The sequence below is a fragment of the Triticum dicoccoides genome, chromosome 2A (genome assembly GCF_002162155.2).
Source record: "Triticum dicoccoides isolate Atlit2015 ecotype Zavitan chromosome 2A, WEW_v2.0, whole genome shotgun sequence".
NCBI classification, from domain to species: domain Eukaryota; kingdom Viridiplantae; phylum Streptophyta; class Magnoliopsida; order Poales; family Poaceae; genus Triticum; species Triticum dicoccoides.
In genome coordinates, this window is record NC_041382.1 from 546,304,949 (window position 1) to 546,317,567 (window position 12,619).

The window sequence follows — 12,619 nt, forward strand, 5'->3', positions numbered from 1 at the left end:
GGCTGAAGCCAGGAAGAGGAAACACTCTGAAGACTCTCCTACTGCCCCCACCAAGAAAAAGAGAAAGACCAAGAAAGCTCGGGCTGCTCCCACAGAGCCCTTGATAGTTGAACCCATTTCTATGGTTCATCCTGACGCAGAACGTCAACTGACAGTTCATGGGCCTGCTTCCACAGAGGCTCATGAAGCTGAAGACATTCCAGCAGCTGATCCCATCGCTGCTGAAGACATTGGTTATCATGACAATGTAGAAGATGATGCAGTCCTTCCTCAGTTAGAAAACAACGAACTCATCAGCATTGGTCGTCCACTGACGCCAATTGCACAGGATGCTTCATGGGCGGATCGCCCACAAGAGGAAGAAGACTATGAGGCCCAGCCCACTCCAACTCCACAGGCGTCATCTGCGTTCTGTAGGCTTCGCAAAGGTCCAAGGCCTCAAGTCTCTGCTGAAGACATTCCGGCTGCATCAGCCGCAGAAGAAGAAGTACCACAAGATCCCACTCCCCCGCTCCACCAAGAAGCAGTTCTCCAGGAGAACGTGCCTGTGACCGACCCTCCAGCTAGTCAAGTGGAGGATGAAAATCTTGAGGCTGCCACAACCAACAACGAAGCTAATGTGGAGCCCTCCCCAACAAAAGCTTCAGAAGACAGCGAAGCCACTGATCCCGCCACTTCTGTTCCTGAGTCTGCTGCCGGTCCCCAATTCAACTATCATGTTGAGCACAGGCCTCAGGTCCAGAAGCCAATCCCAAGATTGCCAAGGTTTTCAGGTCCTGCATCAGCACCTGGCTCCTTCAACATCAATGGCTTCAGGGCAGACAACACGTTCTTCAATAGCTCCAGGAACCCCTACTCAAGGGAAAGGATATCATCTGATCGGTTCTGGAACTATCCTTAGCGAAGCTATTACTCTTGCATTCTTTACAACCAAGGTCGCATCTTCCCACACAAGCGCCTTGACGTTGAAGCTATAGCTGGTCTGCCCTGTCTAGAAGAAGCGTTGGATTGCTTTAAGCAAGTGGGTCTGCTGCAGTTTGTTACCGATGAAGAGCATTGGAATGAAGAGCTGCTGCTACAATTCTATGACACACTTCACATCAAAGGGTACAACAGAGATCCGAAGACTTGGGTCCTGGAGTGGATGACTGGCAATGTTCATCACGAAGCCAATGCATTTGACATCATTGAGCTCACTGGCTTGCCCACTCCTGGCGATCTCTTTGAGCAAGGCTGTCAGCTGCATGCTGAAGCTATTGAGAGCATCTTTCAGCGGCCAGAACCTGATATGAGTCACATGCTCAGCATGATGAAGCCATTGCCCCGAGATGCTGCGTATCCCACAGAGTTCTTCATTGAAGATCTTGAGTACCTGCCCAGAACCATCTATCACATCATCAGGCGAACTCTCTGGCCTATCAAAGGGCACTCTCCAAATGCCAAGCTTCAGGGTGCAATGAAGACTTTGGTCTTCTATATACTTCATGGCAAATGCTTCAATGCACAGGACTTCTTCATACGCCAACTTGCTGCATTAGGCATTGATCTGTTTGGTTTGAAGTTCTACGCCCCTTGGGTCATGCGGCTGATCAAGCTACACTCTGCCATCTCTTATCAGCCCTCAGCCCGCAACCATCGAATCTTCTTGCCTGACGTGGACATGTCTACTGAAGCCATATATTCTGAGCCTGCCAAGCAACCTCTAAGTCTTCAGAATGCAGAACATCAGAGTTTTACATAGAACGTTGAAGGCGTTGAAGCAGTTTCTCGGGTGTATCCTTTGGCTGGCACTACACGTGCACCACACCCTGCTTCCACTGAAGCCACTAACAGTGCCACTGCTCCAAGACCCAAGATGCGCACTCGTGTTCTCAACGACCGAGAGCTTCTTGTGGCTCTACATCAGAAACAGGATAGGCATCATGACTGGCTGAAGCGTCAGATGAAAAGCCTCTGGATGAATGTTAATCGCACTCGAAATCTTGCCACCAAGAATGCTTTCGTTGCCCATGAAACCTGTCGCCGCACATGGAAAGGGCTCACGATGATGTGTTCTGAAGCTGATCTTCAAGAGGATGGCTTCTCTGAGAGATTCAAGTTTGACTCCACACCTCCTCGAAGGGCTGTGCTGCTAGGAACTCTATCCCTTGAAGACTCTGAGTTCTCTTCCTCTGCTGTCACAGTCACTGCACTGCCAGAATTATTGAGAAAGAAGACGATGCTACTTCACCGCCACCTCCTTCAGCACCTCCAAGCTCTTCTGCACCGCCAAACAACACCAACAACCCTGCTACTTCACCTACTCCTCATGGGAACGAGTAGAGGCTCTATGTCTTCAAACCTTTTTGGTCATTACTGACAAAAGGGGGAGAAGCATATGAGATTGATAGTCTTCAAGCGGGTCCATATGGGCGGGTGCTTTATATTTTGATTCATGCTTACAACTCTCGTTTTTGCTACATTTGGTTCTTATGAATTGTAACACTTAAACCAGATGGTCGTCTGCTACTTATTTGCCACCTTGTTTTGCGAAGATAAATTCTGCATGTGCGACGATAAATTCCGCACTTAGCTCATTCTGCAGACGTCCATTTTCCATTATGCATGTCATTATCTTCATATACTTTCACATGCATAGTGGATTGTCATCATAAGTTGAAGTGGATCTCCACAAATACCACCTGCCATGTACATTTGCATTTCAAAAGCAAATTAACTTATATGCACATCTTCAGGGGGAGCCCTTGCAACTTATGAAGACAATTCCCTATCCTTTACAATTTCACAGATTATATTCCCCGTTGAAAACTTCAACTAATTTGTTATCAATCACCAAAAAGGGGGAGATTGTAAGTGCATCTAGTGCCACCCCTAGTTGGTTTTGGAGTATTGACGACAAACCTAGTTGAGGGACTAATGTGTTTGTGAGAATTGCAGGATAACACAGGTAGAAGTCCCTCATGATTCGGTTTTACTACAAGAGATGACCCTAAAAATGTATGAAGACATTGAAGTCAAAGGTGGTATATGAAGATATTCACATTGAAGACTATGACAAGAGAAGACACGATATGAAGACTATGACAAGAGAAGACACGATATGAAGCCTATGGAGCTCGAAGACTTAGATCTTTTGTAGGTCTTTTTCTTTTGTGTTGAGTCATAGGAACCACCGTACTGATAAGTGGGGTCCAAGAGAACTAGTCAGAATGACTGAAGTGATGTCTAAACCAAAAACCTATGTCTTCGAGTGAAGACTATGAGAGCGAATTTTGTCCAGAGTCGGACAAGTCAGCTTTGCTTGTAGCCCAAGTAAAGTTGCCGTGTGAGTTTGAAATCTGACCGTTGGAACACGTGTCAGTTCCTTAGTGACCAAGGGTCATTTCGGACAAATCAGGTCGGGTTGCCAAGTGGCTATAAATAGCCCACCCCCTACAACCATAAACGGTTGGCTGCTCAGATTGAGAGTATGGCTTTTGTCGTTTGAGAGCAACCCACCTCGAAGCCTTTGAGAGAGAATTCCTTGCGAGGATAAAAGCCCTAACCACCAGAGCCAGAGAGAATTGGGCATCACTTAAGTCTTCTTGTCTGTGTGATCTGAAGACTTATTACACTTGAGGACTGTGCATCCTCCAGCCGGTTAGGCGTCGCGTTCTGAGCTTCCAAGAGACATTGTGGATTGCCAGTGAACAAAGTCTGTGAAGGTTTGAGAGTCTACCTTGAAGACTTACCAGAGTGATTGGGCGAGGTCTATGTGACCTTAGCTCAAGAAGAATACGGTGAGGACTGGGTGTCCTGAGCTGCGTGTTCAGGACTGGGTGTCCGGGACTGTGTGTCCTAAGGTTTAAATACCTAGCCGCTCCAACCAGACGTACAGTTGTCACAGCAACTGGAACTGGTTCAACAAATCTTTGTCTTCAACGAGTCACTGGTTTCATCTTCACTTCACGTTACTTACTGTTACTCCTTGTGAAGTCATTGTATGTTTGCTCTATCATTTGTCTTCACTGAGTGACTGCGTGTTCTGTTTGACTTTACAATATCTTCCTACCTGATCCTTACTACCTAGCTGCTATTAGTCTTTATGCTTTCACTTCATTGAATACTTGACTATGGTTTGCCTAGTGTAGTCTACCTTCCGCTGCATGGTAATAGGTTCAATTTTTATCGTTTGTCTTCAAAACTCCTATGTTCTGAAGACTTTCATAAAAATCGCTTATTCACCCTCCTCTAGTCGATATAACGCACTTTCACTTCGGTGGATATCGTGGGATCCGGTGTTTGTTCGTCTATGTCCGTATGTCTGCACTTTAGATTCTTCTGATCTACGCTTCTCTTCATCGGGCGACGGTTGTTGTTCTGATGCGCTGGTCTTAGGGACCTTAGCACGATGACTTCCCGGCTATCTACTACAACAATGTTTACCCGACTCCTATGAGGGAGGGGCAATGACAGCGGCGCGCCTTCGGCTCGCTCCGGTGCTTGTAGTCGTCGCTAGGTGGTTTACGGACCTGGATGTAATTTTTACTTCTGATGTTTTTTTGTACTATCATGATAGTTGATGAATATATCGAAAGTTTTATAGAAAAAAAAGAGATAGCAGTGAAACATGTTATGTAACCAGGCCATTCTGTGTGTAAAAGAAAAGGAAAAAGACGGCGAGGAAGCCAGATAGGAAATCAACCGTCATCCGGGACAGGGAAGGTGCGAGGAGGGCGGTGAAAGTCACATTTTGCATAGGGTTTCTCTCCCTCCTGCCCAGACGAACAAGCACACCACACAAACCCACACACTCCCCACGCCCACGGAACCCACAAAAAATTCCGAGAAAGATAAATCCTCTCGGAAAATCGGCGCTCCAAATCCCCTCCCAAGAGCTTCCCCAATCCCGCGAATTCCGACGAATCCCCTCGAAATTTTCCAACCCTCCAGCGCCGCCGCCTTCCGCAGATTTCCGACGAGGCCCATCGAGAAATCTAGCGCGCCGTACACAGAGTCGTCGCTGACTCGCTGGTGGCCCGCCGAGGCGCCCTGTCCCGGGCGGCCGCTTCCTGGTCGATCAATTGTGTCGCGGCGGCGTGATACCGATAGCTACGAGAGGACGGGAGCGATTTTTGCCCCCCTGAGCAGTCATTTTTATTATTTTTTGAGCATGTGTGTCTGAGATAGATTGTACTGCGAGAGAGTTAGGGTTTGGTGCGGGGGCTAGGGTTTGGTGGTCTCTGCTCCGCCCCGAGTTGAGGCTGGGTGCGGATGCACCGTTGAATCGTGTGCTGTAACCGCCTTCAGTGATTGGCGAGGAGTGGAGGACATTGGTGGTCGTTTCATTGTTGTGACGGACTGGATCCTGCTGCTGGGAAGTGTAGATGGTGAGTGGTGCCAGCTGGCATGGACCGAGGTGAGCCCTCGTTGAAGCCAGAATGGCTGGTGCGCGGGGTTGCTACACCGACGGCGTCCGCCACATGTCTCCGACCAGGAACTTCACCCCGTGCAGGTGAGATGCCTTTCCTTGTCAATTTGCTATTTTGGTGCATATTCTGTCTAGTGGTTACTGCTGTTTATAGAATGTATGTATGCAAGATCAATTGTTATTATAGTCGCACCGGAGACGTTTCTAGTGGCATTGGATAACTTTACACCAGCTGTAGTTGTTATTATAGGCGTCGCACCGGATACGTTTCTAGTGGCATTGGATGACTCTACACCGGCTTTAATCAGTGCTTAGATTTATTTATTTATGCATGGTGAAGTTAGTGCAGTTCTGGTGTGCAGTTGCTGCCTGCAAACTCACCATTTTCCTTATGACAATGATCATTCTTCAGTGTTCCTATCACCAATATTCGTCTTAGTTTGATTTAAGGGCAATACTTGTACTGTGAAGCGCTTTATTTATATGTTGCATGGATCATGGAGCCAGTATAATATGTCGAACTATAACTGAGTAATTGTGCACCTGCGGTAATCATTGAGGAATCTGACCGGATACATTGCTCACATCAGCATCGTGTCGGTGCTTGTTAAACTAATGATTATCAGTCTGTGTGCCGTTTTAACTGCAGTAAGTTCTGTTAAATTAGATATTATTTTACTCGGACATGAATACATGATTTAATGTGAGTTACCTCAGAGACTTTATTGGATGGGAAAATTTACAGTTTTATGTTTGTTAGCCATGTTGCTATAATGCAGCAGTCCTCGTAGCGCCAGTTTTGCTAGGGAATACAGCAGGATTAGCCAGAAGCACATATTAATAAATTCTTGGAGAGGTATGACACGTAGTTGATATACTGAGACTATTCTCATGGCTTGCATTTTTGTGAATCTTTGTATATACTCCCTCTGTAAAGATTTATAAGAGCGTTTAGGTCACTACTTTAGTGATCCAAACGCTCTTATATTTCTTTACGGAGGGAGTACTTGGCAATGGAGGGAGTACTTGGCAATAGATAGTAGAATGTAATTCCCTTTTTTGTGTACACAAATATATACACAGTGATACCACTAGTTTTGAAAGGGGTAGGGTGGTAGGCAACACATTTTTAGCAACATATAATATTCTTTTCTTGATACAGCGGACAGGCGTGGTCGCTGATCTTCCTAAGCTAGTTGTTCAATGCAGTGTACTGGTAGCACTAGAGCCATATTAGGCTAGTAGCAATATGTGCGGGTAAGAAGCAAATGCAGTCCGGTCCTTCTTACCATAACCTGCTTTGATTTGCAGACTAGCATATACTCCCTCCGTCCCAAAATAAGTGACTCAACTTCGTACTAATTTTGTACTAAAGTTAGTCCAAAGTTGAGTTACTTATTTTGGGACGGAGGAAGTATAAATGAAGCTAATGTTGGACGAATTAAACTAAATTATTTGAAATGTATATACATAATTAGCTAAACTTATTTCTCACTTCAGCATTTCTTGGCAACCTCACTGCACTTACACAAGTGCTGAAATTTAAAAAAATGTCACCAAGAGTTCCATGACACTATTTCACATTATTCACTTTGGCCTGGCGGCTCAGTCTGGGGTTGTAGATCGGGATCCACTCAGAGGCAGGATAGGTGCCGGGAGTTACTGCATGCACTAGACTCGTCCTACAGGGACACAAAGGATACAAGATCCTAAGCTTCATCCGTGCAAATGGAATTGCGGATTCCAGGCGCAGAGGCTTCCTGCGCTGCATACTCTTCTAGTTACAAGAAGTTTGTTGAAGACAGTATTTTATTATTGTTTTCTTCTGTTGATGTGCTAGTAAGACTGTCAAGATTATATTTTTTGCCTTTTGTGACCTGTGTGTTATTTGCGACAATGAGATACTGATCATACTGTACAATGTATATTACATTGTCACTGCATCTTTTTATTTAATACTGTTACATTAATACTTTTGATTTATTTTGTTCTTGTACTTTGCACTTAGTAAGGATTGATGTTCAATTGTTCAGTTACCAATCATTGTTGTTGGCACTATCTTTGTGGTTTGGTGTGCTGTTTCATGGTTTAACTGATCATATATGGACCACTTTGAATTGACTATTCTTTTGTGCTTGCAAATTCACAGCATTTTGCTAAGAAGTTGTTGTTTGATGCTTTAGGTGATCAAGACAGGGGTGCTTCATCAAGAAACCGATCAACAGTTCGTGATCGTGAACGGAGCTCCCAACAGTCCTCTTCACGTAGGGGTTCTGGCCCAAGTGTGTCCAGACGGCATGATCGGGATGGCACAGTGAAGTCAAGAGGCTATGCCAGTTTTGGAAGAAGCAACAGAGACAGGGTGTGTGAAAAGGACTCTGATTTCCATGATTGGGAGAGTAGGTTGGGTCTTCCAGATGGCCCTTTGCGTGATGGCTTTGGGTCCTTTAGCTCTTGCAGACCTGAAAGCGATAGGCTCAGTCGTGTTCGTCCAAAGCTGGACACATCGACTCGGACAGCTGGAGTAAGTTTGGAAAATGGTAATCTATCTAGAAAGGATGCTGCTGGTATCTCCTTTGAGCGAGAATTTCCACACCTTAGTTCTGAGGATAACGATGGGAAGCAAGATATTGGTAGAGTTCCATCTCCTGGAATTAGCACCCCGCTTCAGAGCATACCATTGGTTACTGCACCTGATGGCTGGAACTCGGTGCTAGCAGAAGTTCCTGGACTTAGTGAGCCAAGCAATAACTATGTTTCTTCTGGTTTATCACATGCTGGTTCCGGTAGGCAGCCTGAAGTGTCGAGCTGCGGAACGGCATTAAGCATGGCTGAAACAGTAATGCAAGCACCATTAAAAGTTTCCACCACACCCCAGGTAGTGCAATCTATAATGAATATGATATCCGTGTTTTTTCTTTCTTTGGTCTGTAATCATATTTCGTTCTAGTCACTTGATCTAAATAGTGTCTTGTGTGCAACTTTTTTACCCAGCTATCTGTTGATGCTCAAAAGATTGAAGAAAGAACTATGAGGCTACGACCTCTGACGCCTTCATCAAACAAAACATCTGTATGTGCCTTTGTCGCAATATGAATATTTCTTGTTTTGTTGTTTGCTGCTTGTGTTATTACCATGGTTGTGTTATTACCAGTGACTTTATTTGAATATGACTGTCATTAGTGGATCATCCACATCATTTGTTCCTACGGGAGGAATCTGCTCCTGCAATGATACTAAATTATGTATGTTATTAGTGATTGCATTCAAATTAGTTGAAGATATGGCCATAGATTGGTTCAGTTGTTTCATGTTCTTTGCAAACTGCAAGTATCCATTAAGCAGATTTTGGCAATTATCTGAGCATTGTTAAGGACTGGTGTCTTTCTACCATAACAATTTATGTAAATGCAATGCATCTTGTGTTCTAAGTAAGCGTATTGTGTTGGTTGGTAGTTTGAAGATACTTTGTCGAATATTGTGAAGTATGCATTTTTCTGTTTTAATAAACTATCATCCTCAATATTTTCCTACATCTGTTATTTAACTCTGCAGTTTGGACCTGAACAAATTTATGACACATGTAGGTCCACCAATCACTGTTAGGTTAGAAACTTTATTTTATAGCACAGGATTATGGATTGTATTGATCTAAGTTAGTGCTTTACTAACTATACAATGGACAAATAAAAAACTTAAAGCACATGAAATATCTCTTACATAGATGGAGTTTCGTTCTGACAAAACTTTCACTGGTAGTGTGATTCTTGCGTTTTTTCCTATTTGTCTGAGTACACTTCACTGTCGTATATTACTTGATCAGCATTGGGTCATTAAGCATGCAATCGATAAAGTGGAACATAGTTTGTTTAGACATGTGAACATGTCTGCATTTTGTGGGACATTGCAGTTTATTTTTACATAAAATTGTAATTCCAATCCTTACTAGGATGCAGACATTTTCGAACTTGCATGTGCTTCCTAAAGCTGTATATCTGTTTCACTTGTTTATGGAGTGATGTGTTATACTAAAGAAACAGCATTTTGGTTTGCACTGATTCATTCAGAATGCTGTGCAGATATCAAGTTTGTCGGATAAGTTAAAAATTAGAGGTGCAAGAGCCGCGGATTCTAATGGTCCTGTGAAGACTGCGCCACAACTGTCAACACAGCCTTCTAACAGCTCTGTTCGTACTCCAGTCAAATCTGAGCCTGTAAAGCCATCTCAATCAGGAAGCTTTCAAGTCCTGACCCGCGAGCAGAATGGTGCTGCAAATACTGCCAAAGACTGCTCCAGCAATCCTGTGAGCCCTGTTCTAGGTCAATCTTCTTCAGTGGAACCACTGGAAAGGTCTAATGTCAACCATAAGCTTAAAGGTGTCGTAAACGGCCCCCCTTTGCATGTACAACAAGGTTCATCTGGTGAGAGGACATCAATTGCAAAATCAAAGCATAAATTCTTTGAGTTACTGCGGAGCAAATCTTTAAATGGTTCAAGCGCTCGTATCGAGTCCTCATCTAGCTTGGTTGATGAGCAGAAGAACCCCTCTGTTGATTTGTCCTTGTTCAACAGTGGAATCAAGTGTATTGAAACTGGAAGTAGTTCATGTGAGGATGCAAATTCTTGTGATGGATCTCAGCGACACCTCTCCGACAATGAGGAAATCAAGCCACCTTCAGAGCCTCATGATGCTTTTTATGAGGGGTTGCATGAGATTGTAGCTGACAACAAGGACGCCAACTCTTCATCAGATCCTGTTGATGCTGAAGATGAAGCTAAAGCTAGTCTGTCCATTATACCCACAGATACAACTGATGTTTCAGCGAGGTCAGACTCTAGATATGACGAAGCCCTTTTGTTGTCTGAGCCCATTGTAGCAGGGCAAGAGGAATCATATCCTACCGAAGACGAACCAAGTCCAGAAGAAATGGCTTTCCTTAAATCTCTTGGCTGGAAACAAGACGAAGTAGTTCCTCCACTGAAACAGGAAGAGATTGCTGATTGTGTAAGTTCTGTTATGTTTCTTACTCTACTAGTTTATCAACATTATTTGGCTTTCAATAATCAATTCCCATGTTTAGTGTTTTAATTAATAAATTTCATAACTCTCAATGAAGTACTCGTAACTTTTTGGGTCATCAACACTATTTTCCTTTTTAATACACAATTCACTTATTTATTTTTTATAATAAATTTCATAAGTCTCCATCAAGTACTCATAGTTTTGTTGTCCCCGCTCTTTCAGTTTTGCCAAAAACAGCTCCAAATACTTTCATTTCGATTTTAGTAATTCCTTAACCCATTTAATGTGACTTGCAGTGTCAGCAAAATGCATAATTGTCGTGGTTTGCCATGCAAGTATTGGGTGTCATTATCAATGAACTTCTGATGAGGCATGCCGAATAATTATGGGGTTTGGCAATAAACAAAACCATTTGTCAGTTGAAGTGGAAATGAAATCCTAGTATTTTTGTTTTACTATAAATTGTGAGATTCAGGATTTGGTAGATGTTTTGAGTTTTTTTTACCATTTACGTGATAGTGCATACACTTTTTTATCATTTAAGTTTCTGGTAATGCACATCAGGAATGCACACACACTTGTTTCTACCATCTGTGCCTATCATTTACTGCTTTTTAACACATCTCCCACTACTTTTTAGTTAAGGCACAACGTGAGGCTGCAGCAGAAGCTTGAGGAATGCAGGGGCTAATGACATGACACAGCAACCAAAATTACTGGGGTTGTCAACCATGCTTGGAACCTTTGGAGATCAAGCTGTACCATGATGAGTTTGGGTAACTACCTCAACTCTCATGGGGTGATTAGCTTAGCAAGTCGAGATATTTTCCCGTTAACTTCAGCTCTGTGATTGATGTTTTTCCGTGCTGAAAAGAGGTTTGAGGGTTTTCTTCGTTTTCCCGGAAGGAATGCCGAATGAAACAGGCATGTACGGTGTTGGATGCACATAGTTGTGCACCTGCGGTGCTCAGAAAGAATAGGTTGTCTTCTTTTTTTATACTTCTTGTGGCTTATCCTTGTTTCAGAAAAGAAAAGAAAAAAGGATACTTGGGTCTTTACATGAAAAGGACGCCCCTGTGGCTACCATGGTCTCAAATTTTGCTTAATTTATTTTAATGTTTTACTCAAATATGGCTTCCTGTCTTTGCTTTGATTGGTGGCGTTCAGTTGCGCACCGTGTCTTAATGGGATCAAAAAGGTCTGCCCAGGATTTTATTGGGTCCAGATATCTCATTTTAGTCATACAGACGGTGGTCAATTTGGTAATCTTGTTTGATCATGAGGTATTTAATTTAGGCCCCCGTCCTACACTTTCAAAGTATAGAAAACAGATTGGTTATTTCAAGGTTTGATAAATTATCAGATTGCTCAACTCGTGGCATGTTACTGTTTGTTGGCTTGGCTTTAATTATTATTTTTACTGGGAAACAATGGTGGGGTACAATTTTTAGAAAAAGGCATGTAATAAGTTAGAGTGCTCTTTGGCTGCTTTCGGGGCTGAAGCACTCCCAGATGATGTGCTTAAGTGCCATGAGGACCAGGGGTCTTGCTGAGCCGGTGTGAGGCATGGATGGAATCCTAGTGTTTGATTTCCAAAAAAGAAGCCTTCTTGGCCAACCACTACACTAAAAAAACTAATCTAGATAAGCAGCTTTTATGGAAAAAGCTTCTAATCAATTGGCCGATCTTTTTTGCTGCATCCGTCGCTCGCACGGCCGTCAGATCGCAACCCATTGGTCCATTGGATTGTGAGGGCGCGTGACTTGCATGAAGACTTGGTGCACGTGCCTAGTCCCTACTAACTGGGCCAACCCTATTCATTGTAAATAAATTCCGCAACATCAGTAATGTTGCAAAACTTGCTCCCGCAACACCCTATTCATTGCAAATAAATTCCGCAACATCAGTAATGTTGCAAAACTTGCTCAACATCACCTACGGTGCATGTATGTGAAGGCAAAAAAATTCTGCAACATTACCTTTGTTGCATAAAAGTGGAGACAATTTTTTTTGCAACATCACCACAGTTGCAAAATTTCTGCAACAATATCATTGTTGCAAAAGTTACATCACGTCTCCACACAAAGTTTTTGTTTCAGCAACAATCAACTTGTTGCCATTCGTGAAGTCACACGATAACTCTTCAGAGTGGTTTGCAATAAAGTCGTTGTTGCAGAGGGATGAG

At 43.4% G+C, this 12,619-nt stretch overlaps 1 protein-coding gene across 1 annotated transcript; it reads left to right on the plus strand.

The window, feature by feature from the left end:
- The first annotated feature begins 4,725 nt into the window (after window positions 1-4,725).
- Window positions 4,726-11,525, plus strand: LOC119355289. Its single transcript, XM_037622074.1, has 5 exons — window positions 4,726-5,494; window positions 7,594-8,288; window positions 8,405-8,482; window positions 9,490-10,416; window positions 11,075-11,525. The coding sequence occupies exons 1-5, from the start codon at window positions 5,389-5,391 to the stop codon at window positions 11,123-11,125; spliced, it is 1,857 nt and encodes a 618-aa protein (XP_037477971.1). The 5' UTR covers window positions 4,726-5,388; the 3' UTR covers window positions 11,126-11,525.
- Window positions 11,526-12,619: the final 1,094 nt, after the last annotated feature.

Excerpts from the sequence above, each read along its gene's own strand:
- LOC119355289 (XM_037622074.1), top strand. The coding sequence starts at position 5,389 with ATGGACCGAGGTGAGCCCTCGTTGAAGCCAGAATGGCTGGTGCGCGGG. Across the intron at positions 5,495-7,593 it reads AGGAACTTCACCCCGTGCAG|GTGATCAAGACAGGGGTGCT; the intron begins GTGAGATGCCTT and ends TTGATGCTTTAG. Across the intron at positions 10,417-11,074 it reads AGGAAGAGATTGCTGATTGT|TTAAGGCACAACGTGAGGCT; the intron begins GTAAGTTCTGTT and ends ACTACTTTTTAG.